General features: G+C 35.5%; 2 protein-coding genes across 4 annotated transcripts in view; one reads left to right on the top strand and one right to left on the bottom strand.

Annotated features, from left to right (window-relative positions):
- Positions 1-85: 85 nt before the first annotated feature.
- On the top strand, positions 86-23,185 carry PPWD1 (peptidylprolyl isomerase domain and WD repeat containing 1). 2 transcript variants are annotated; one of them, XM_024578416.3, is made up of 11 exons: positions 86-297; positions 3,445-3,547; positions 6,428-6,528; positions 6,658-6,778; positions 9,060-9,507; positions 13,173-13,363; positions 14,195-14,384; positions 18,161-18,342; positions 20,166-20,247; positions 21,330-21,512; positions 22,582-23,185. In XM_024578416.3, exons 1-11 carry the CDS (start codon positions 102-104, stop codon positions 22,723-22,725), a joined length of 1,941 nt encoding a protein of 646 aa, XP_024434184.2. In that variant the 5' UTR covers positions 86-101; the 3' UTR covers positions 22,726-23,185. The 2 variants fall into 2 exon arrangements, with proteins under 2 accessions (XP_024434184.2, XP_053769176.1); XM_053913201.2 differs by lacking the exon at positions 86-297 and adding an exon at positions 4,070-4,130 and having other exon boundaries at positions 3,443-3,547.
- Positions 23,186-24,637: 1,452 nt separating this feature from the next.
- TRIM23 (tripartite motif containing 23) overlaps positions 24,638-27,320 on the bottom strand; it is a 36,233-nt gene continuing 33,550 nt past the window's right edge. For both annotated transcript variants that reach the window (XM_045186287.3, XM_024578419.4), the window contains exon 11: positions 24,638-26,884. In XM_045186287.3, the coding sequence (XP_045042222.2) occupies positions 26,705-26,884 (180 nt within the window). In that variant the 3' untranslated portion in view covers positions 24,638-26,704. The remainder of the gene's footprint in view (positions 26,885-27,320) is intronic.

The following is a 27,320-nucleotide window of genomic DNA, read 5'->3' as shown; positions in this document are numbered from 1 at the left end:
CAATCCCGAAACTCGCGGCCGCTTACGAAAGGGCTGCGCCGCTGCCTTGGGATTGGTTGTCGAGCTGTGTGTGTCGCGCTTTTTCTGACGATTCGAACAACATGGCGGCGGAAGGTAGTAGCGATTCCCAGCTGAGACGAAGAAGGCACAGGGATGCGGAGGATCCGGAAAAAACGGAACTCAAAGAAAAAGAACTGGCAGTGGCAGTAGCAGTGGCCCAAGACAACGAAGAGGATAATGAAGAGCGCTGGGTTGGGCCTTTACCTGTCGAGGCGACATTGGCCAAGAAGAGGAAAGGTAGTTATAGAGATAGGCACAGGGCCAGGATGAATGTTGTGAGCCTCGAGTGAGGGAGTTAAAGCCAGACCCGAAAACGGATGGTGTTTGTGGACTTTCGTGCCATCACAACGGAGGGTCGTCTTCTTACTTCTGGCCGCTTTATACTTGTACGTGCTCCCGAAATAGTGATTTGGGCGCAGTGCAGCGTCTTTTTGATAATATGAAACACTATTAAACACTGGTTTGTTATAGTAGATGCTAGTGCTTATTTAGGCCAATATTTACTGTGCTTCTGACGCCTCTCTTTTAATCCGTACTGCAGCCATATGAGGTTGGAATATATAATTCCGTTTAGTAGATGCGGAAAAGAGTACTGGTTCTCTTAGGCTTTTAGTTCAAGAGCGGTGTTAGTGTGGGCACTCAGAGCGGGGATATGGAGACGACGGTGCCTATTTTGAATCGTAAAGTGTAAGTAAAGATCATTTCAAAGCTGACTCTTCCACCAGCGAGTTTTCTAACCAGGGAACGTAAGTTTCCTGAATCACACATTTTCATCTAAAATACCAGGTCTGTGGTTTTCAAACCATACTCCTTACATACCATGGCATGAAGCATTTTGCCTCTAACGTGGAAGTGTGACAAAATTTTATCAATCAAAAGGAGTAAAGAGATAGGTTAAATTTTCTTTTTTTATGCTGTTTCATGAAATGTTTTCCTTAAGTGTGTAAGACCATTAAAATGTGATCTTTTAAAAATTAAAATTTTATTTTATCACTCTCCCTACTTAACTCTTCAGTGATTTCTTATTATTTTTCAAACAAAAGTCCAAATTCCTTTTATGGCATACGAGGCCTTTCATGATAGAATTTCTCCGTATCTAACCAGCATATTTCCATAGTTTTCTCTCCTAAACCGTTGTCGTTTCTCCTCTGCACGAGCCATATGAAAACACTTGAGCATGGGCCATTGGATGACTGTTGGTGTATTTTGGTGTCTCTGACTACCTGGAATATTTATATTTACCCTCACCCGTTCACTTGGTTAACTTTTTTTCTGAGTGTGTTCTGCCTTCAGCACTCAGCTCAGCTATCACCTGCTCTGGGAAGCCTGTGACTTCTCCAGTCTGGGCGAGGTTTCTAAAGCATATTGCTAATAACTGAGATAACGGTTATCGCACTGAATTTACAGGTAGCCTTGGTATCCAAATTTTGAAAAAACTACTTTTTTAAACCTTGTACATTGACACCTTTAAAGTGCATTACCTTTTTTTACTGCCAAATCGTCCTGATAAATGTGTCTCATTACATTTGCTACATCTTGAAATTGTTTAAATTTATTCATGTGATTATCTAATTAATGTTCCTCTCCACTGCTAAGACTGTAAGCATTTAAGAGCAAGTTTTACTCCATTGCTTTGCAAATAGCAGGTACTCAGTAAGTATTTACTGAATGAATATTACAGTGTTTATGCTCTTGTATGTTTTATTGAATTAGAATAATCTTGCATATTCTCTTACAGAAATAAGTAGGGGGAAGGGAAAAATCTCAAAATATCAAAGAACTGATTAATGTTAGGAGACAAAGATCTTAGAATCTTAATATAATTCAGACAGGTATGGAAATTATGCGGTGTGAAAAATCTTCACCCTTCATCAGATGCTTATTGTATTTAAGCCAGTAAATAGTGGATTCACTTTGAAAAAAATTTAAAGTTTAAAATATATATGAAATGTTTTTTTAAAATATTGATGATTTTATCTAAAAGGATGAGTTTAGAAATATATTTAAATTTCTAGAAGTGGAACCGTTTTCCTTTAACATGTTCTTTGGATATTGGACTTTCACATATATTTGCAGAAAGACATTACAAATGATTATATGGCACTACCTTTAATTAAACTGGTGGATTCTCAAGGACAGGGACTATGTGTTATTCTTCTTTATGCCCATGTTTTCAATAAATATCTCTTCAACTAGTGAACTAACCAAAAGCAAAAGGAATGTGTATCACATAGGATTAAATTTAACTGCCTATTACAGAAAACCCCCAAATAACAATAACAATAAAAGAAGTCCCAAGGTTTACAGCCTAGGATTGATATGGAGGCTACAAAGGAACGTAGACTGTTTTCAGTTTTCTGTCCTAGCATCACTAGGGTATGGCCCTCATCTTTGTCCTGAGTGGTTACTAGAATTACAGTGCTCATATCCCAGTTCCAAGCTGTAGAACTGAGGAAGAGAAGAAGGGCACATCTTTTGAAGAAGACTCCTAGACTGTTACACATTTCCACTTATATCTCCTTGGCGCAAGGTAACACCTAACTGCAGGAAAAGGTGAGAAAGGTCATCTTATAGCCTGGATGTCAGTGTGCTCATATAAAAATGTGGGCTCTGTTGCTGAAAATGATGGGAAAAGTAGTTCATCGGACATAGCTTTGAGTCTGCAATACAATAGTTATAAAAAAACTGAAATAGCTTATTTAGCAACTTTTTATAGGCATATTTGGATAAACAAAATTGTTGGCTTGTTTTTATTAGGTACATATATAATGTCATTTTTTTACTAGTAAAATTGTTTATAGCTCATATAATGGAATCAATATTTCCTCATTTTACCACTCTTACAAATATTTTGCCCCTACAAAATACTTCAGAAGCACTCAACTGGATATTCTCTAGGATTCTCTCAGCTCTGAAAAACCCAGTGGCAGTGACTTCGAAGAGGTTTAATGCCTTAAAGATAAACTGAGACATCTTATAGATGGCTGATGGCCTCTTACGACTTATTTAAGTTACAGTAATAGTTGGATCTATGTGGTTAGGAAGATGATTGTGATATTTTCATGAAGCTTTTTAAGGTTTTTGGTTTTGTGCTTGAATGGAACCTTCATATTAAGCCAGCCATTCAGTTCCTAAGTTCTGGAGACAGTTAAGCATCTATATAATACCTGAGAACTTGTTACTGACTAAATAATAAGGCTGTTTAGTACTGTGCACTATTAAAAGTTACAACTGACATAAAAGACACTGGGTTTTCATTTTCATTACATATGGAATAGACAAATTAAAATCTAGATAAAAATACAAAATCGAATTTTAGAAAATTTTAAATAAACTACAAAATAGCATTTGGTTCCAGTTGTTAAAAATAATTTTTTTTCTCAGTTCTAGAGTTTGAAAGAGTCTATCTCGATAATCTCCCCAGTGCATCCATGTACGAGCGCAGTTACATGCACAGAGATGTTATCACCCATGTGGTCTGCACCAAGTAAGTGTACCACATCTTTTTAAAATTTTTTTCTGAGAAGAATAATGCTTCAGTTTTGACATGGACTTACAGAAGTAACTTTAGGACATTATGGATTTCTATTCAATTCCAAAGGTTCTGTGATAGTTTAAGTTAAAGGCCTACATGTTCTTTCCCATATCATAAAGGAATGCATCCTCTGAGACAGAACTCTTTAGCTTGTGTGTATGTCTTTTGGAAATAATTCCAAAAGGGGATGAACCAGATAGCGTCTGAGCTTTCCAGAAAGGCACATTATTTAAAATGAGAGTAATTTGTAGCTGGCCTCTTCAGTACTAATGGGGAAAATGATGAGAACTAACACATACTGGAAATGTCACAGGACCTTGAAAATAAATGAATGGGGATTTGAAAAAGGATAATCATCACAGTAATATTCTGTTGTATGTTAAGCTCATATTATGTCCAGTACTGTTTTCATAAATTATCTCATTTATCTTAAGAACAATCTGATGAGGTAGTAATATAATCTACATTTTATAGGTAAGGAAACAGGTTTAGAGAAGTTAAATGGCAGATGAGGCTGGAGAAAAAAATGCAAGGGGTAAGTCCCAGAGAGTTTTCTATTCCTTGTATGGATTTTGAACCTGTAATCAGGAGAATAGCATCAGATTTCCTTGTCTTTTTTAATATTTTATTTATTTATTTATTTTTAGAGAGAGGGGAAGGGAGGGAGAAAGAAAGGGAGAAACATTTGTGTGAGAGAAACATCAATCGGCCACCTCTTGTATGCACCCCAGCCAGAGACTGAGCCTGCAACCCAGGCTTGTGCAGGCTCCTGACCAGGAATTCCTGACCAGGAATTGAACTGGTGATCTTTCACTTTGCAGGACAATGCCTATCCAACTGAGCCACACCAGTCAGGGCACAGGTGAGATTAATGGATTCAAATAGGGCCAGAATGGATGCAGTGAGAGCAGTTAGATACTAGCATAGAAACCTAGATGAGATATGGTGGCTCGGATGATATTGGGCGTGATTGTAAAAAGAAGTAGGTGAATTACTTTGCTCTTTAGATCAGTCTGTTCTTAACCTCTTGGAAACCATTTAAGATTTAAATTTAATTAAAATATATATTTTATTTATAGAATAATTCTGACTAAACTTTAGCACTTTTCCTAGTCCAAAGTTGTCAGTATATAAAGCAGCATATTGGACTAGAACTGCTGTCATACTCCACTCAATTTTTTTTTTTTAACCCAGGGCTGCAAGGTGAAATTATAATAGAAAGATTATGGGTTTTGAAGTTAGGCAGTTCTGATATTGAATGCCACTCTTCAGTTTTGGACCTAGGACAAATATATTTAACATTTTAAAAATATTTCCTAATTTGTATAATGATGATAAAAAATACCCACCCTAATAAAGTTGCTACAGAGATTAAATAAGTTAATGTGTATAAAGTACCTGACACATACTAGGTTTCAATAAATGGTTTCTATTTTTATATACCTATGGATGAGATGATTCTGTGCAAAATCTTTTTGATAATTTAAATAACCAAAATACCTTGGATAGGACATAAAACAAACATTTTTGAATTTTGCTGTATATGAAAGTAAAATGTTGGGATTTAATTATTTATGAACTTCTGAAAAATAGAACATTTTCTCTGTGAAAAGACTGCCTAGAGGATAATTATTTTCTTTTTGATCTAATTTTATTGTATTTTTTCCCACTGCCATTTAGTCCCCTTATACCTCCCACTCCCCAGCAATCACCACACTGTTGTCCATGTCCACAAGTACTTTTTCCTTTCGCTCGATCCCTCCTCCCCCTAATCTCCCCCCTCCCCAGCTGTCATCCTGCTCTCCACCTGTGAGTCTGTCCCCATTTTCCTTGTTCATTCAGTTTGTTCATTAGATTCCACATATGAGTGAAATCATACGGTATTTGTCTTTCCCTGACTGGCTTATTTCAGTTAACATAATGTTCTCCAGGTCCATTCATACTGTCACAAAAGGTAAAATTTTCTTTTCTTTTTTTTTTTTTACGGCCAAGTAGTATTTCATTGTGTAAATGTCCCACAGTTGTTTTATCCACTTGTCTATTGATGGACACTTGGGCTGATTCCATATCTTAGTGATTATAGATAATGCTGCAATGAACATGGGGGTGCATATGTTCTTTCAAATTAGTGTTTTGGGTTCCTTTGGATGTATTTCCAGAAGTGAGATAGCTGAGTTGAAAGGCAGATCCATTTTTAATTTTTGAGGTATATCCATACTGCTTTCCACAGTGGCTGATTCCCACCAACAGTGCACTAGGGTTCCCGTTTCTCCACATCCTTGCCAGCACTTGTTGTTTGTTGATTTATTGATGGTAGCCATTCTGACAGGGGTGAGATGGTATCTCATTGTGGTTTTAATTTGCATTTCTCTGATGATTAGTGACATTGCGCATCTTTTCATATGTTTATTGGCCCTCTGCATGTCCTCTTTGGAGAAGTATCTATGCAGGTCCTTTGCCCATTTTTTAATTTGGTTGCTTGTTTTTCTGGTGTTGAATTTTGTAAGGTTTTTTTTAAGAGAGTAATTTTAACATTTAAAGACCCTAAGTTTTAGTGATTCCTAGTGAGATTTCTTTTTTTAATGTCAAATCCTAGCTCAATTCTGAGCCTGCCTCTTAAAATTAAAATTTGTACAACAGCAACTGTTATGATGTCCAAAAAAGAACTTCAAAATTTGCAATGTTCTATCTATCCTAATATAGTGTCCTGCAGACGGGAAGATTTTTTTGAAAACCTAGTATGAAAGAGTCAGAGATTCTCAGTGAATGATTGCCTTGGGGTATTGAGTGATTTTGTTTTCAAAATTGACTTTTATAATTTTATATATGCAGGACAGACTTTATTATTACTGCCAGTCATGATGGACATATAAAGTTCTGGAAAAAAATAGAAGAGGGAATTGAATTTGTTAAACATTTTCGCAGTCACCTGGGTAAGAATTTCACTTTTTTTTTGGCTCTCTTTTAAACTGTACTAAAGTTCTTTTAAAGTGTTTTTTTCTTTGAATCGTGTGCATTTACTTCATTGGTATTTGATGTTTTAATTTCATTTATTTAAATAGGAGTTATTGAGAGTATTGCAGTTAGCTCTGAGGGAGCATTGTTCTGTTCTGTGGGTGATGATAAAGCAATGAAGGTGTTTGATGTAGTGAACTTTGACATGATCAATATGCTGAAGCTTGGGTAAGTCTTTTTAAATTACATGCTTTTTAACTTAGTGAAGTAATTTGTAAACTAAACTTCACCATTTCATAGGTATATCTAAACAGAATGTTACCATTCCATTAAAAAATGTACTTTGAACTTCGCTTGGGAAAAATGAATCCTTGTTATTATGCTATTTGGAGGCTTCTGCTGTGGTTTTTGTCATTAATCACTGCAGAAATTTCCGAACAGCATCCTGGCAAGAATTCATTATATCCATTTAACACTACTTAATAACAAGGATCCATCATGTCTCATTTACTGGTACTCAGAATTGACTTTCTTGTTGTGCTTATTTGAGTTATATGGTATTGTGTTCTTATAAAGTTTGTGCACATATTTGGAAATGAAGTTACTTGTTGGTGATTTTAAACTTTGAAGTATATTGATACCCCAGTTTTGTGGTTAAACTACACAGTAATGAGACTTAATGCTTTGTTTTAAGCATGTGTTTTTTAAGATGACATACTGAATTTATACATAAACATAAGTGAATGTCAACTTGAAAAATGTAACTTTGTCAGAAACAGTTTTGAGACTAGTCTTAGTCAGCTCTGACTGCTCAGACTTACGGCAGACTTAGCTCAGGCTGCCATAACAGAAGACCATAGACTGGGTGGCCTAAGCAACAGAAATTTATTTTCTCTCAGTTCTGGAGGCTGGAAAGTCCAAGATCAAGGTTCCAGCAGGGTTTGGTTTCTGCTGTGAATTCTCTTCTGGGTTTCACATTGTGTCCTCATTCGGGACAGGGGAAGGAAGGGGAAATGATATCTCCCTCTTCCTTGGAAGGCCGGAAGCCTGTGGGGAAAGGCCCCACCCTTACGGCCTCATTGAACCTTAATTACCTCCTAAAGACTCTGGCCAGATCCAGTCACTTTGGGGGTTAGAGCCTCATCATATAAACTGGGTGTGGGGATGGCAGTTCAATATAGAGCAGGACTTCTTTTGGAATTTCCCTTGAAATTAGTTTACAATCTGCTAAAGGAAATTAGTCTCATTATTTCTAGTCAGAACTTACTTTTTGACTACAAATAGAAATACCTATTGACCAGTATTATCTTACTTCCCAGCTTTGTTTCCCCACATGGTACCTATTTTTAAAAATCAAATCTATTCACAAATACTGAACATTTGCCAACTTTGAGGATATTGAAAGAGTACTTTTTTAGACTTTGATAGAAATTCTAAAGGAGGAGTCCAAAAATGTTTTGAGTATCAGCACCATCATTGGAATACTTGTGTAACTTCTCAGACTGATTACTTTGGAGGAGACAGCATTCATTTGAGTGTATAAATTTGGTATATTGATTAAATCCATCCTGGGTTGTTTTTTTTTTTAAGATTTTATTTATTTTTCAACAGAGGGGAGGGAGGGAGAAAGAAAAGGAGAGAAACATCAATGTGTGTTTGTCTCTCACAGGCCCCCTACTGGGTGCCTGGCCTGCAACCCAGGCATGTGCCCTGACTGGGAATTGAACTGGTGACCTTTTGGTTTGTGGGCTAGTACTCAATTCACTGAGCAACATCAGCCAGGGCCATCCCAGTTTTTTTATACTCTGGTTATCAGGTAGCATGTTCAAAGCTTACAGGTTTAAGATCAAGTTACCAATAATTAGAGTGTAATAAAGTGTGATTTTCTTTTGAGCAAGGTCATAATTAAAATATTTTGATGAATAACATACACTGTTACATTCTAATGTATTTAAGTTACACAGAGACTGAGACAGAGGTTCAAAAAGCAGTGCCCCAGACTATCTTAGGTCCCAAGTCTAATTAGGTTTCCTTATTTACCCAAAGAAGTAAACAGTCTTTTATATGCCATTGTTTTACTTACAGTTTGCTAAAATGTCAGAAGTGATTACCAATGCACTGATGAGGTCAGAAAGAGAAAAATTAGTAACTGTACTTACTTGTTCCTCCCCATTCCATATCCATCTCTTGCTGTCTCTTTAGTTTTTTTAAATCTCACCCAAGGACATTTTTTTTCATTGGTTTAGAGAGAGAGGAAGGGAGTGAGAGAGAGAAGCATTGATGTGAGAGAAACATCAGTTGGTTGCTTTCTCCTTTGCGCCCCAATTGGGAATCCAACCGGTGACCAACTGAGCCATACTGGCCAGGGCGCTCTGCCTCTTTTGAGCATGGAATCCAAAACTAGCTAAATCACTGGTCACTAGCCAGGGCATTTTTCGGTGATGAGGGTAGGAAGGAATGCTCATTTCTTGTATTGATCTCCTTCTCTCTCAATTTTTTATTATTTCAGCTATTTTCCTGGACAATGCGAGTGGATCTATTGCCCAGGGGATGCCATCTCATCAGTTGCTGCTTCTGAGAAGAGTACAGGAAAAATTTTTATTTATGATGGTCGAGGAGATAACCAGCCACTCCATGTTTTTGACAAACTTCATACGTCACCTCTTACCCAGATACGGCTAAACCCAGTTTACAAAGCAGTAGTGTCTTCTGACAAATCTGGAATGATTGAATATTGGACTGGGCCTCCTCATGAATACAAATTCCCCAAAAATGTGTCCTGGGAATATAAAACTGACACAGATTTATATGAATTTGCCAAGTGCAAGGCTTATCCAACCAGCATATGTTTTTCACCTGATGGGAAGAAAATAGCTACAATTGGTTCTGATAGAAAAGTTAGAATTTTCAGGTTTTTAACTGGAAAACTCATGAGAGTCTTTGATGAATCACTAAGTGTAAGTGCAATTTAAATTTAATATTTTAGTTTTCTGAAAATGTCTTTGTGCTTTTTAAAAGAGATTTATTTGTTTTTAGACAGGGGAAGGGAAGGAGAAAGGGAGAGAAACACCAGTGTGTGTTTACCTCTCATGCACTCCCTACTGGAGACCTCGCTGCAACCCAGGCATGTGCCCTGACTGGGAATAGAACTAGCGACCCTTTTGTTCGCAGGCCAGTGCTCAGATCTCTGAGTCATGCCAGCCAGGGATGTGCTATTTCTTTAAAAGATATTTTTTCTGGATAAAGACATTTATATTGATAGGTTTTTTTTTTCTCTTAGCACATTAAAGGTAGTATTCAGTTGTCTGCTATCTTGCATTGTTGCTATTTTTATTTTTTTGTCTTCATGAATGGCACCAATATCCATTACATGCACATGCCAGAAACCTGAACTATCCTATTTCCTTACTCCTCTATTTAATTTGAGTCCTGACAATTTTACTTTCTAATTATACTTTAAATCCATCCATTTCCTTCCAGCACACCCCTCACGACCCTACTTGATGATCTTTTTCTTGGCTTATTACATGGCCTACTGGTAGCATCTATTCTGGATTTCTCCTAATCTGTTACCTTTGCTACATCCAGAATAATTTGTTAAAAGCACGTATCTGATCATGTCGTCTTTTGAACCGTTCAGGGGCTTCCTGTTATTCTTAGAATCAAGTCCAAAATGATGGCTTGCCATGTTGTGGTCCCTGCCTACCATTACAGCCTAGTGCAAATCACCTCTCCCTGCCTCTTACTCTAGCTAGCTATTTAGGCCATGCTTCAATTTCTTGAACATTCTGTTCCTTCTGCCTGGAGTGACCCCTCCGTCCATTTCTCCCATTGCCTGTTGAATTTATCCTTCAAATCTCAATTAAAAGGTCACTTCCTATGTGAATTTTTCACTGTTGATGCAATCTAGGACATCTATTTTTTTTAATTTTTATTTGACTGTATATCACTCTTTATTTTCATTTAAAGCTTTTGGTGTGCTCTTATTTGATTACTGTATATCAAACCTAGCAGACTAAACTTAATGTAATCTATGATCCTGTATCTGTTTTGCTTCATGATTGTATCTCTTGCACTAAGAATAGTACCTGACACGTAATTACTGCTAACAAGAATTTGCTAAAGCATACTGTTGTAAAATAAGAGTTTATCCATGCAAAGTTCACTGGTTTTTGTGGAAACTTGGGTATTATCAACTGTTTCTGTCAAGTGGTTCTGTAGCTGCTAATGGTACGTGGAACCCTCTTAAGAGTGTGTTTTGAACCTTTGTAGCAGTGTTTACTATATGATAGTGTTGATTCTAGTCTTGGTAGTGACAGATTTACATTATATTCCCTGAATCAAGTTCTTCAGAAGTTGTCACTCTGGTTAATGACACTCTTGTTTGGTGGCAAGTGGTATTAAGTTAGGTGGAGTATCTGTCTGAAGTAATATGAATCCAGACAACTGTGAAATTCTGTTTGCTAGTCAGATCATCCCAATGACTCATTTTCTTTTTGGAAGAAGATAGCTTTCTACTATGCTTTTAAGAAAAGGAGACACCGCCCTGGCTGGGTGGCTTAGTTGGTTGGAGCATCGTCCCATATACCAAAAGGTTGTGGGTTCGATTCCTGGTCTGGGCACAATGTGGGTTTGATCCCCAGTTGGGGTGTATATGGGAGGCACCTGACAAATATTTCTCACATTAATGTTTCTTTCTTCCCTTCCTCTCTCCTCAGGTAAGGATTTAAAAAAAAAAGAAGAAGAAAGCTTTGTGATGCTTTTTTTACTGATGGCCAGTATCATAAAGTCTCTTTAAGTATATTTAAGAACTCTTTACCAACTTGCAGCTCTTGTAAGATTCCTTAGGAAAAGAAATACTAAAATCCTAGTCCCCAGATATAATCTCTTAACATACATATTCTGAGCTGTTCAATCCACTCTATTCTTCAGTGTTGTCTTCAACATTGTTGAAGTGATAGAGCGAAAGTGGTAAAGAGTTCAGTGGTAAAGCATATGACAAGTTGAGATTCAGAATGAGAAAGTTTGCAAAACAGACAAAGACAATGCCAGTTAAATTAGTTACAGTGCTAGTGACTAGTAAATGATAGAATTTCATAGTTCCCTGTTACAGGAGAAAGTTTCTACCCAGTTAAGAATCCTAGTTTAACAGACAGGAAACTTAATCGGATGGTGTGAAGTATCTTTTAGCATTTATTAACCAGAATCACTGCATATGGCCACATAGTTGTGTATTACAGAGGCCCTGTTATTAGGGCTAGAATTCTGTAGAAAGATTATGATGTGTTTATCAGGTTGGATTAACATTTATAAAATACTTACATGTGGGCAGATGGCCATCTACAAATTCTTGAAACCAAATCCTCTCTCTTAGCAAATAATCAGGGGTCTCTCACAACAAAAATGTAGTCCAGCATCTAGGCTGTTTCTGACGCCTGAAGGTATAAATCAGTAACATATCATATATCAGTCTCAGGCACTGGAGAAAAGAAACTAATGACCAGGCTTTTTAGCTGCTCTGTAAGACCATTCCCTAAAGCATATACCTCCTTTTGATTTTTGGAGTATATTGTTCTTTCATATATAAAAAACTGAAGATTTCCAGTTAACACAGACATGAAAAAAAAAAAAGGCTAGAAGTAGGTGGATCATAAGTCTGGCTTATTTTCATCTGAAATGGAGAGCTACTTTTGAATTCTGCTCTTTGATGTCTTAAATGTCTGGAAAACTGAATGTAAAGGTCATATCTTTTGGGAGGCTTATAGTGTAATAATAGTAATTGGATGTGACCTCTATTTTTTAAATTGCATATCATTTTAAAAAAGTAACCCAAATTTCTAAACTAAAGTACACCCATTAAAATATTCATCTATCCTGTATCACATTTACTTACTGACAATCTAACTGTAATTGTACTTTGTGTCAAAAAATTTGAAACATTTTCTGAAACATGAAATTGTTATATGTTAGTGAAATAATAAGAGTTTATTCATTCAACAGAAACTGGGTGCTTATTATGGCAAGCCCTGTGATCCTTATATAAGGACCTCATAGTCTCTAGCTATATGTCATACAGTATAGTAGGCACTAGCCACATGTGGCTGTTGAACACTTGATCTGTGGGTAGTTCAAGTTGAGTTCAACTGAAAGTATAAAATGTGATTTCAAAGACATAAGAAAAAATAATCAAGTTGCTTTTTAAATGTTAATATTTTAGATGATATATTGGGTCGAATAAAACTTAATTTCACCTGTTTCTTTTTACTTTGCTTAATGTAGCTACTTGAAAATTTTAAGTTAGTTATATGGTTTGCATTATATTTCTACTACAAAGTGCTAGTCTGTAGCTTATACAAGGCAGCAGAAATGTAATTGTTTCTATAGAGAAGGCAGTAATTATAATAACTGGTTTGTTTTGTTTAATTAGAAGAACCAGTTAGTGTAAATGTTTTTTATGCTTGAAGTATACTTCCTACTTCCTGCGTATAGTGTTTAGAATCCTCCTTAAGAGAGATTTAAGTACATAAACTGTTAGTTGCTCTTAATGTGCACTCTGCTTCTATTTGAACTCTCATTCCTTTTCTTCTGCAGCTTTTTTGCTAATTAACGGTTTGTTTCCTAGATGTTTACTGAACTACAGCAGATGAGGCAACAGCTACCAGACATGGAATTTGGCCGACGAATGGCTGTAGAACGTGAGTTGGAGAAGGTGGATGCAGTGAGATTAATTAATATAGTTTTTGATGAAACTGGACACTTTGTGCTATATGGAACAATGCTGGGCATCAAAGTTATAAATGTAGAAACAAACCGGTAAGCTTTAATATGATGTATGTTTTTTAAAAATGCATTTATTGGGGACCATTTCCTCTTTTGGGGAAACAATGGGAGTTTTGTTTGTTCCAAGACAAGTGGAATGGTCCCAAATGTCTAAACTTAACCAAATGTTTTGACTGGATTTTTCTGTGGTCTTTCTGTTTATACTCTTATGTAAAAAGTTTCCACTCATGTTTGTAAAAGAAATGGAAAGAAGATATGCATAGTTTCAAGTTTTTTTTAACAAGTTATAGTCTGTCTTTTGCTTATTGATTTAAATTAGCCTGGTTCATGTTAAATGTTGCCAAATATTTTAACCACAGAATTCGGCATTACATCCTGCTAGACATAAAATCTGAAGTTAAAATGCATGAAACCACAATAAGCCTTTTGTGCAAACAGCCCATTTGGTCTTAGTACAGAATAGCTACAATCAGATACTATCACTGAAGGTAAATGAGAAGTACTTAAAGTACTGTTTTTTAAGGAGAAAAAAAATCTTGTGCTGTACCTTCTTATATATAAATAAATTTATAGTAAGTTCTTTGCAATACAAAATCTTTGAAAGTTTGCTGATAGATTAAAATAATGGGACTAGGTTAAAACTGTATGATTGAATTATTGTACTTATTTAACCTGAAAATTATAGCCACCTACCAATTTTAAATAACTTTTGGGGGGGCAGGTAAAGAAACAGTTTTTAAAAACCTTTCACTAGTTAGTTTGTACAAATATAAAGGATAGTTGAGTCCCAGCTTTTATCTGTAAAGTTGTTACAACTGGAATGAATTCTGATGATTTTATTGTATAAAATACCATACTTTTCAGGTGTGTGCGGATCTTAGGCAAGCAAGAAAACATTAGAGTGATGCAGTTGGCTTTGTTCCAAGGAATAGCCAAAAAACATCGTGCTGCAACTACTATTGAAATGAAAGCTTCTGAAAACCCTGTTCTTCAAAATATTCAAGCTGACCCAACAATAGTCTGTACATCTTTCAAAAAGAACAGATTTTATATGGTATGTATAAGTACTAAGAGATGGACCTTAATGTTTCTTCCAGTTTGGTTGGAGTTTTATTTTCTTAGCTTGTGCTTTCAACTGAAGGGAATGTTGGCAATAATAGCAGACTTTCTAAATAACCAGAACACCATTTTATAACATTAATATTGTAGAATTTTTAACTAGGACTTGATTTTCAGTATTTCTGTACTGTTTTCCATTCTGTTTTGAAAAATTTTCACCCTGGCTTCTGTAACTATTTGTGTTGTCTAAGATGATAGGAAGTAAGTGGTTATGGTAATAATTGAATCCAAATAGTCTTCACTATGGGATTTTAAAAATTCATCTGTTTTTATTATTTTACAGTCTTCACTCTTACACAGAATTCATCTCCCATGAACTTGCACACTTTCTTCTCTACACACTTAAAAAAAAAAATCTTTCGACTCCAGTTTAATGTCCATTTCTAAAGTTGCCACCTTAGAATTGTATATTCCTGAAGGGATTTTTTTCCTAGAGAATTAAAAGTACTTTGCATGTTAATTAAAATTGGGCTCAAAATCAAACTACGAAGCTGTCTGGGAATAGCATCATCCTAACCGTTTAGCCAAGCAGAAAAGTCTAAAGCGTAGAAACCTCTGCCCTTGCGCTCTGTCCTTCACACTGCTCTCAGAGACTTTCTAAGGACCAAATGTGATTACAGCAGGTCCTCAAGTTTGTCATTTTGTCATAACATTAATGAGAAAAAAAATTGATCCCAGCCAGGATCACTGTCAGAATGGAGTCTGCACATTCTTTAGGTGCCCTGGTTTCCTTCCATATCCCAAAGATGTGCCGGTTAAATTAACTGCATATCTGAACTGTCCTAGCCTGAGTGAGTGTGAGTGTGTGTGTAAGTGCATCTTGTGATGGAACAGTGTCCTGTCCAGGCTTGATTCCCACCTTCAGCCCTCAGCTGCAAGGATAGGTTCCAGCCATTACCCTGAACTGGAATAGGCAAGGGTTTGGAAAATAATTGTATTACTGGTTCTTATTAATCTTTTTTTTAATGTAGGTATATAGGTCACATTTATTTCAATGTTTAATTTCATTCAATATTAGCAGTGTTCTGGGTTTTTATTTAGAAGTTTGTTGTTTTGTGATCAGAAGTAATGCCATAGTAACCTAACTCACTTGTATCAATTAGCCTGTGGTAAAATTGGTATTGTCATACATTGTTTTGATTACAATAGCAGTTTCCAAGAACCTATTGATGACCTTAAGTAAGGGCTTACTATATTTCTCTGCCTAACTCCCCAGGTATCTATATTAGCAGTCCCTCCTACCTTAGCATTCTTCATTTCTACTTCATTTGCTGCACTGACCATACAGCACCTTGATCTCATTTGTAATAAGTTGAGTATTCTTTTTTACGTCTAAGCATTTGCACAGGCTATTCCTTTTGCCAGCTACACATACCTCCCCAACTCCTACACATACTTCAGACTTCAGCTTTGAAGCCTTCTCTGACATCAAGTCTGGATTAGGTGTGCCTGGTTGTGTTGGTGTCACACTTTCCGGAATAAGTTGCAGGGGTTTTTTTTTTTGGTTGCTGACACTGCCATCTCCTCCTCATGATAATATCAAATACGGTAAGTGTAGGCACTATGTTTTCTTCACTATTAAGTCCACAAAGTTTGATACAGTGTCTGGCCCATTATGGTATATACTCATTTATTCATCTGACATAATAAGCAGCAGCATTTGATAAATGTAGGAAATAGCAGTTTCCCTACCCCCAACCAAGTTTTTAACCTAGAACGGGCACATTCTTTTCAGGTGAGATTTTTTTCTTAAAATTTTCAAAGTCATTGCTAAAAATTTATTAATATATGTTAAAGGAAAATGATTTTTCTTGCCTTTTTACCTGTAATTCAGTTGTTTTGACAGTAAAAATCACAAAATTCTTTTTTTTCCCCTTTTTTAAAAAAGATTTTATTTATTTATTTTTAGAGAGAGGGGAAGGTAGGGGAAACGGGAAAGAAACATGAATGTGTGGTTGCCTCTTGCACATCCCCAACTGGGGACCTGGCCCTCCACCCAGGCATGTGCGCTGACTGGGAACTGAACTGGTGACCCTTTGGTTCACAGCCCAGCACTCAATCCACTGAGCCACACCAGCCAGGGCACAAGAGAATTCTTGATAAACTCTAAAAACATAATTTTTCAACCACTTCATTAAAAAACTAAGTAACAAGTTACTTCCTTTTACTTTCCCCAGAGTTTACTTTTTTGTTGATTAAACCACATATGTTCCTTTTACAATTTGAAATAGAAAAACAGTAAGTCACTCACAGAGTGTGTTTATACAGCTAACATTTTCATGAACTATCAGGTTTATTAGATGTACATATTTTAAGCAAAATTAAAATAGTATATATACATTTGTATCCCTTTTTTCAAGTCCAATGTCATGAAATAAAATTTTATAAAATTTGAACTTTAGTAGTTTCATATGTGAGCTCAATCAAGATCAATATTTAAAATTCATATAACTAGTATAACACATGCCATTCCTTTGAAAACTGGAGAATAAGATGCGAAGGCAATCATATCTGAGCTTGGTTGTTTATTTTGAATCTGTCCAAGTGCATCAAGGCGTGCAATTGGGTAAGACAGGGCCTGGGGTACCAGCTTTACCTTTCTGAAACTCAGTAGGCACCAGGTATATCTTTCTTGGAAGGAAAGATTTCTACTTACTGAGAGTCAAATAAAAGAAACAGGCCTTGAGAAATCCAGAATTTTAACAACTGAAAGATTTTTCTCAGTTCTCCCTATACCCTGAGGTTCTGAGATTTCTACAACTGCACTCAAAATTTGCATTCTTTCTCCCAAGTTTCAGGGTTTAAGGTACATCAGATGAGGGCTCTGAAAAAAAGTCAAGATGATTCTTTGGGTTTTTTTGTATTTTTTAAGATTTTACTTATTTATTTTTAGAGAGAGGGTAAGGGAGGGAGAGAAAATCAATGTGAGAGAGAAACACTGATCGGCTCCCTCTCCCACAAACCCCATCCGGGACTTGAACTGAATCTGAAACCCAGGCATGTGACCTGACCGGGAATCAAACTGGTGACCTTTCACTTTGCAGGGTGACTCCCAACCAACTGAGTCACAGCAGTCAGGACACTGACTCATCTTTGGATCCTCATCCTGCCCAGCATAAGGTCGTGCTCATAGTAATAACAACAAGTGTTAATAGGTATATAGTGCCCTCTATATGTTAACCACTGTTCTCTAAGCAGTTTGCATCCCTTCATTTAATCTTCATGATGTTGTACCATTTGAGGTAGTTCTTATTATCTCCATTGATGAGTGAGGAAATGTAAGAAATGAATTTACTTTCCCAAAGTCAATTAAGGATCAAATGACAGCTGGAATTCAAAGCCAGGGATTCTAAATAGTGAAAAGTAAGCAACAAGTGGCAGGTTAGGACATGCTAGAAGACAGAAGTAGATACCTACCTCAGAAAACCTGCATCTTGTTAAATGTGTACTCAAATATTAATTTCCACCCACAAGGATATTAAATCCCAGTTAAAATCATACATCTTCACTATATGGATTTTTTCATGTAAGTATAAAAATAATTTAACTGCCTTACACATTTTTTGATAAGGAAGTGATTCTTGAAGGATTAATTTTGATGTGAATTCATACTTTCCTCAAATACTTCATTAGAAGTGAACTTTTCTTCTTCATAAATTTTAACCAGATGAAAAACTTAATTCACTCAGTCGCTTTATTTTCCTCCTTTAGTTTACCAAACGAGAACCGGAAGATACAAAAAGTGCAGATTCTGACCGAGATGTTTTTAACGAGAAACCTTCTAAAGAAGAAGTCATGGCAGCTACTCAGGCTGAAGGACCCAAACGAGTTTCAGACAGTGCCATTATCCACACAAGCATGGGAGACATTCACATCAAACTTTTTCCTGTTGAGTATGTACTGTTTTTATTGTCTTGAACACCTGTGTAGATGTGTGTATTTGAAGAAATGATGCAACTTAAAATTTTTGTTATTCTGACTTAAATTTTGAAGCACTGAAATGTTTGATAGTCAACCTTGAGGTTCTTGATAACTGTTCTACTCGAAAATGGGAAATTTTATGCATAGATACACATACTTAACAGGTTTTTAAAATATGAGGACTAAATAGCTTGGCTATGAAGGTGCTGGATGTAAACTAAAAAATGATATACAAACATCTATTGGGTTGGCCAAAAATTCCATTTAGATTTTTCCATAAAATAAAAGACATGTTTTTCATTTTCACCAATAACTTTATTGATGTGGATATTTTGTCAGCTAATTCCTCGGTGGTAGAATATTGATTGTTCTCAATTAATGTCTCCATTTGATTGCTTTCAACTTCAACTGGTCTACCCAACGGTGGAGCATTGCCTAGTGAGTAATCTCCAGCACAAAATTTCGTAAACCAGTTTGGATACATTTGATCAGTCACAGAACCTTTTCCATACACTGCATAAATCTTTTGCATTTCACTTGTATTTTAATCATTCTTGAAATAATAAAGCATAATCCTGAAAATGTGTATTTTCTTCCATCTTCAATATTAAAATGGTTACACGAAAATTCACCAATTTTGACTTTTTTTTTAAATGCAATGATATGACAGCTGTCACAATACAATCTAACAAAATTGTTTCCAATGAAGTTAAAGACAAGTAAAGTGCAGCTAGAGCCATCTTATGGAAAAAAACAAATGAACTTTTTGGCCAATCCAATATAACTTTTACCATTAACTGCACATCCAAAATATGATTTGTGACTTGCTTAATATAACTGGCTTTCCTTTCAAAACAAATCCTTAATGGAAGGATATTTTTACTTCCTCACATTTGCTAGACATCCACTTCCTCTTCCCTAGTCCCAGTAGCTGTATTTTTGAAAGCAAATTTCAATAAAACGCATAGGGCTTCCATTGAAAAAAGTAGAAGAAACATGTTCAGGACAGTTTAAAAGTTTGCAAAATGAGTATGCAATACCAAGTACAATAGAGTATCTGGCTAGTCTTGAAACAGAAAGTGACATGTTTTACAACACCTTTATGTAAAAAATACTTGTTTTGGATATAAATGTTTTATCACACAAATGTTTTATCTTGGTACTGAACAAAGAACTAGGCAGTTCTAGACTCTTGGACCATCTCATTTCAAGTATTCAGAGCCCATGTACCCATTAGGCCTGTTGTTCCCTCTTGATTTTCCCTTTCACTCCCAGCTCGAAGGTCTGTTACAGGATAATGTACCACATTAAATCATCCCATGGGATTAATTTTATTTAGAATGCTTCATACTCAGTGTGTCTGATTATCACTTAAAGTTGATTAAATTTAGAAGATATGTCAATGAATAAGTCCTTGGTCAGAAATGTGTCACTACCAAAACATTTTTATAAGAAAATTACCTTTCTCAGGAACCATCAACCATATACAGCTAATTGTATATATTTTAAGGTGTGTTGGTTATATTTTTTAAACTGCTAAATAACCTTGAAATCTGCATACTATCAAATTCAACTATAATAAGCAATCTTGATCTAAAGATATTACGTTAAGCAATAATAATGTATTATAGCTTATATGCCCTTTCAGCCCATGCTTGTCATCAGAAGAGGTTATGAAAGTCTGTCCATCTGAAACATTCAAAAGATACTGAAAACACCATTAGGAAGCAGAATTGCAAAGAAACTGTCTTAAGATGCTCTGAATACATTTCGTATTTTTAAAATGTCTTACTAGGTGTCCTAAGACAGTGGAAAACTTCTGTGTTCACAGCAGAAATGGTTATTATAATGGACATACATTTCACCGTATAATTAAGGTAAGTTACACAAGTTTTATGAATGGTAGTTAATTGCATAACAAGAGGTTTAAACCTAAGACATATCTTTCGCTCAAACTTAGTTTATTAGAAAGGAATAGGAAAAGTGGGCTGTGGAAGCCAAAAGAAGAATGGTCATAAATATCAGATCTAGAATCAAGGACAGGAGTAGTAGCATAATTTCCTTTTTAGAAACACTGCAGCAATATTTTATGGACACTGAAAACAAGATCACATAATGAGCAAAGGGTCATGCTGAGATTAACCCAATAGCCAAGGTAACCTTGGCTGGATAAGATCTAGCAGGGGTGTCCACACTTTGGCATCTCTGGGCCACACTGGAAGAAGAGTTGTCTTGGGCCACACATTAAATATACAAACACTGATGAAACACTAACTGATGGACAGAAAAAAAGGTTTGAAGTAAATCGACGATTTTGTGTTGGGCCACATTCATAGCCATCCTGGGCAGCATGCGGCCTGTGGGCCACACGTTGGACACCACCCTGTTGGCCAATCTAAAAGTTAAGGTTTTAAATAATAGAAAAGCCCAGATGCCACTTAATCTGTAAGAACCACCTTTAATACCTGAAGAGCAGAATGAACTCTGCCCAAGATTTTGTTGTGAAGCATTCCATAAAATGGATATAGTTCTTGGTTACTGACACGTCAGAAATGGCAGGAGGAAAAGTCAAATTTCAAGACTCCGGAGGAATTAGTGGAATGAAATCCAGAAAATCCAGAGTGTTTAGGGAAATGGAGGAGAGAAAAATGGGGCAGTAATGTAAGCTACAATATACTATACAGATCCTAAAACTTACACTATTTTAGTTAGATTATTGGGGAAGATATACATGTCTATAAATGAGAAGACCTATGCATTTTTCTTTTAAGTTAGGTAGCATTTGAGCAATGGAAATATATCATCCAAATTAAAGTAATTTATGTAGTGTAATGAAATTACTGGTAAAGTGTCTGTTGGTAAAGATGAGATTTTACTGCATACAAAGCACTGTTGACAACTCCAGAGTATACATATAGAAAAAAAGTGTGATGTGTTTTTTTGTATACTTTCTGTTAAGGGCTTCATGATTCAGACAGGAGATCCAACAGGTACTGGTATGGGAGGAGAAAGTATATGGGGAGGAGAATTTGAAGATGAATTTCATTCAACATTACGACATGACAGACCATATACACTCAGCATGGCTAATGCTGGATCGAATACTAATGGATCTCAGTTTTTCATAACAGTAGTTCCAACGGTGAGTATAACATCATTATCTGTAAGCCGTTCATAGGTTATGATCTAAGAGTGAATTCAGTGGAAGAGAAAGCTGCATTACTCTGTGCTGTTATTTGTATCTGCCAGGATAAGAATCCCCGCCCTGGCTGGTGTAGCTTAGTTGGTTAGGCATTGTCCTGCAAACCAAAAGATTTGCAGGTTTGATTCCTGGTCAGAGCACATGCTTAGGTTGTGGGTTTGGTCCCCAGTTGGGGCAGGTACAAGAGGCAACCAATTGATGTTTCTCTCTCACGTTGATATTTCACTTCCTCTCTTTTCTCCCTCCATTCCCCTCTCTCTAAAAGCATGTCTGTGGGTGAAGACAAAATATAAAAGAGTATATGAATTCTTGATTTTAAGACATTTTCCCCCACATTTTTATATTTCTGAAATCAGAATGCAACTGATAACCAATGGCATTGTAGATTTGATGGAATACAGTATAAGAATGTCTAGCGCTATTGTGCATTTCCACATAATTATAAAAATTATACTTTATTTTTCATAATTAAGCACTAAGCAATGAAGGAAAAACACAACTACTCTCTGCCAGGCACATAGTTTCACGTGACATTCACAATACTTCTAGTATCACTGTACCCAATTTTAACTAACAGATGAGGAAACTAGCATGACTAACTTGCCAAAGATCAAGTAAATAGCACAACCAGCACTGGAGTGTCCCTGTCTGTGATGCCAAAGCACACACTGCTTAAACTAGTCCAAATTGCCTCTTAATTGTGCAGGTAGGATTCCTGCTGAGAACTTTTAAAGCCTTAGCCATAAATAAGTCTCTAAGCTATGCAAAGAAACTTGCCTTTAGCAAACACATTCTAGCTCCCTTTGGTCTGAAAGATGCAGATGTTTTAAACACTATGCTGTGCTTTTATATTTTTACTTATAAACTTGGAAATCACTCTAAAAGTCAGCTAAGTGAAATTATTGTAAAAGTAAAGAATAAATTTAAATTCTCTTTAATTTGCTCACCCAGAGGGTGTGAATGAAGAAACCTGGTTTACCAAGGTTTTTCCATTTGTCCTCCAACACAGCCTTGGCTTGATAATAAGCACACGGTCTTCGGACGAGTGACTAAAGGAATGGAAGTTGTACAGAGGATCTCCAACGTCAAAGTCAATCCCAAAACAGATAAGCCCTATGAGGATGTCAGCATCATAAATATTACTGTCAAGTGATATTTGGGAATATCTTAAGAATTCCTGAACCTACAAAGCATGTTTTAAGGATTGCAGTATTGTATTTTTATATTTTTCATTAAATTCCTTTTAAAAACTCTGCCTATCCTTGAATATTTCTCATGTAGGAGGTGAAATGGACTAAACTCAGGTAAAACACCACTCATTATTTGTTGTTTCTCAGGATAGTCAAAACCATAGTAAATAATTAGAGTGGTGTGCATTTTTTCGTTAGCTTTTTAAAACATGCCAGTTGACCTGCCCTCAGTGTTTCTTTAGATCCATGAAGAAAGGAACTGATAGTATACACTATTTCCTTTCTTTTACAAGGCTTGTGTTCCATGCCATATAGTTTTGTCTTTTCATCATTAAGTCATAAGTAGTGGTAAGTAAACCTTCAGTAAGTAAAAGTATCAAGTCTCTTCGGTCAGGAGTGTTGAATTCCTTAGTAACTATCAAATATCCTTTCAATACAAGAATCAATATGTGAGTCCTTGGTTTTATAGACAGATTCATTTACTATTTTATTTTTCTAATGTAGCTAAATTTTCTATCCAGTTTATAGTATTCTTATCTTACTAAATATATCAAAAATATATATGGAGTACAAATTTTTAGTATCTAATGGGAGATTAGTAGAAAGTATAGCAGTAAAATAGTGAGTCCAAAGTCTTGTATTGATTTTCTCTTCTTCACTTACCCTGATAACTTCATAACTATTCAGAACTACTGCTTCCAATTTCCAGACAGATTCAAGAACTTAATAGGAGAAACATGTTCAACAGACCTGTTTAAGGATTTCATTCTTACACTTTAAATCTTAGCTTACACCTCTCCTTCTGTTGGTCCGCAGGATCATTTTCTTTATTCATTTGGTACCCCAAACTTTTATGTGGTGGAAGAATATGCCAAATTGTGCTGTTAAAACTGTGTCCTCCTTTTAAAAAGTAGAACTGGAAGATGGACATAAAATGACTTTTCACTGTGTCATTTACCTCTTCCTAATTTTAGGTGTTTAGACTTCTCTACCTAGCAATGTATTCATTCCTAAAAGACTAAACCTAAGTTTTTGGTAATACTGCCACCAAGTGGAGGTGATGTCTCATTTCCCTCAAATTACGATTTTGGCTTAGAGTGAAAATTGTTTTGGATTAATGAATTTTTCCATTCTGTGTCACATGTTTAACACCTAAACACATACATTGCCAGATGTCTTTTTGAAAGTATGTTTTAAATTATTAGCAAGAAACATTAGTCCTTTTCACTCATTCATTTAGGAGAAAAATAGTTTTCTTCATCTCCTACTTTGCAAATTGAGAAGTAGTGCAATGTTACATAAAAAGTCTTTCTTTTAGCAATTTTAGTGCAAAGGCTACAGCTAAGTTTTCCAAGCCATTTTCTAAAACCATTATTTAAAATGCTATGTTCTTGCACTCTGATTGGTGTTGCTCAGTGGGCTGGGCATCATCCCACAAACTGAAACGTCGCTGGTCCTGTCAGGGCACATGCCTGGGCTTGGGGGTGCAAAAGGCAACCCACCGATGTTTCTTTCCCTCCATCCCTCCTTTCCCCTCTCTCTAAAAATAAAAAATTAAAAATATGGTATGTTCTCCAATGAAACGGTTAATTTTAAGATTTAAAAAAGTAATAGACTTGGCTCAGTGCAAAATTTTAGCTCTTTTCAAAACACTAGAGTTGTAATACTCATTTAAATGTGACACTGCAAATACAGAGTGAGTTGTTTCTAAGTCTTTAATAAATGACATTTCAAATTTGACATGTGAGTCCCTACCCTATTTTGTTTCTCTTAACCACAGCACAAAAAAGACTTTAAATTGGTTACTAGCACTACTACTAGTTCAAGATAAATGGTTCAATAAACAGGATTTTTAGAATGATAGGACTTCTGTAAAAGGATTTGAAAATTTTATTGCTGCCTAAGCTGATCATATGTGTAGTCTTGTGATTGTAAAGCATTCCAGATTTACAGACCGGGCTATACACTTGAAAAACTTGCTTTACAAAAATCATACAGTAATATGTAGGCCTCATACAGAAATTCAAAGCTAGGAATCAAATCCTAATAGCCTAATAGATTGTACTTGAAATGTTTCTCTCATTCTTAAATCGGACATTTCCCAAAGGGAACTAGCATAATCTTAACTAATCATTAGGGAAATAGTACAACCACAAATATTAGTAACAGCCTAAGAGAAATATTTCTTAAAAAGAAATTACACAGAAACACCACTATTATGTACATTATAATCAGATCTAAGCACAATTTTTAAATTGTGTTTAGTAATATGCTAAGAATGTGAATTACAAAGTTTAACAAAATTGGTGAAATACACTTAATAATTTATAAGAAAAGCAAATTTACATATTAGTGTTAGACATTTTTCTTTCAGTTAGCTAGTAGAGAAAACAGTTCAAGGGCTCACAGGCAAATGTAATACCTACTTTTTTCACAGTTACTGCAATCAGTCCAATATTAAATAATTCAGAAATATTACTTATAATGCACAGACTACACTTGTAACAGCATGACCTTTTACTTGAAAAAAAAGGACTATAACTATATTTACTTATTTACACATCACCCATCACACTGGTGGACTTTTTTTTAATGCTTTGTTTTCTAAGTTTTTAAACAACTAAAAATAGTGAACCAAAACAGTACCACCAAGTCACATCTTGTCATTAGACACCAGTGTCCTCACAGCAGTTCAACTAAGATTTATGATTCAACTTCATCCTAAAGTATAAGAAGTATTTTTTAAAAAACCATGAAGTCCAATCTAGCTATGTTTAATAAATTGTACTGCCATAGTAAGGGAATATCCTTAAAAAATGAAAAACACTAAAAGCACGAAATTTTTATACTTTCACAACACTACATAATAAATGTAAACTTTTTCAATGTTTCTTCTTTTCCTTCCTTGGACATGCTTTTCCCCTTAACTTGTAATGCCTTGTCACAAAGAGCCTTGATCATGTTTTACTCTCAAGATAAATGCACTTATTTTGGGAAATCATTCCCCACTGTTTAAATGACTTCTCTTAAGGTAAGGTAGCTTTCTACTTAAGATGTCTCTCTTTTATGTGAAGCCAACCCTGGTTTTTTAATACCTTTTATGTATAGTGATTCTCACTAAGGATATAATATTATTTTTAAAATAAACACTAAGTAATACTTTGAGTATGCTGAAATAATAGAAAAAACAATTTAGAGCTCTGACCTAGGAATACATCCAGGTTCAGCCCTGGAAATGGGTCTTTCATAAGTGAAGATCAACTAGAACGTAAGTGACTTTCACAGTTTTATTATTAATTCTTCAGGTTAGTACTAACTTGACAATCAGGCTTTACTTAAGCAACATTTCATTCTGACTCACTGGGTTTTATACAAAATGCTTTAGGAGAAAGTTTTAATAAAACACTCTACAAAATACTACTTTTCTATAGTTTGTAGTCTTAATATTAAAGGTATTCTGTTATACTAAAGATAAAAGTAACCTATTATCCAAAGATGCAATCTGTGGATTCTCTTTCATTAAGTCACTGCTATTCTTACTACTAAACCTGCCAAAATTCAGTGAAAAGTCAAGTTATGCTTCACTCGCTTCAAAGAGGTTCCATTAGGCACTCAGTTGGCTGTAAGAACAAACCTTCACTTACCCTTCTCTGTAACTTTCTTTCCCAATATATGGGTCACGTATAATCTGAAAAACTCAAACAACAAATGCACATTTAAAAAAATGTATACTGAAGAAACCCCTTTTCAATCCAATTTAATCTATTCAGATATTTAAGTTTGCTACAGAATATTTTTAGAAGCAATATTGTGCTGATCTCCCAATCCAATATTCCTTTTATATCCGCATTCTAAATTAACTATCTTGAGATGTAGAATTTCTTAACAACATATGTGCAAAATAACTCTTAACCACAAAACCTGAAACTGTTGCATACATAATCAAGCAACATCCAATACTCCAGCAGCCACAAGTTGCCGTGAGAGCCAGTCCAACCCTTCATAGAGTCCCATACCACTTCGAGCGTCACAGCCCTGGATATACCAGCTGCGGCCACAGCACAGTTTGTGAAGACTGAGAAGTTCAGTGATTTCTTCTATTGAAAGAGCTCCAGCAACATCCTGAAAGATACATACATATGAGAATTTTTAAAAACTCAGTCCATCAATACTATCAGTTTTCTAATTACCACTTACAGAGAATTGTACTGCCACCATTCTAACCAAAGCCTAATCTAAAAACTTAGATTCACCTTTCAGTAATTATTCTGAAATTAGTAAGACTATAAAAAGTAGAGCTTTTATTAAAATCACATATATTTGTAAGAACAGCCTTACAAGGAAATGAATAAAAGCCATGAAGCCTGAATGAAAAATACCTTCTGAGTCGTCATGACACATATCAATTTAAAAAAAACTAATGTGTATATAATTTTAAAAGAGCTTATAAATAGGGTTTATAAAATGAAGTTTATTAAACTACTACTATTCTGACCACCCCTACTTCCCTGAAGCAACCATAAGTAATAAGCTCTTTCATATTTTTCCAGAAAATTTC

The sequence above is a fragment of the Desmodus rotundus genome, chromosome 1, assembly GCF_022682495.2.
Source record: "Desmodus rotundus isolate HL8 chromosome 1, HLdesRot8A.1, whole genome shotgun sequence".
NCBI classification, from domain to species: Eukaryota; Metazoa; Chordata; class Mammalia; order Chiroptera; family Phyllostomidae; genus Desmodus; species Desmodus rotundus.
This window is presented reverse-complemented; position numbering and strand designations above follow the sequence as displayed.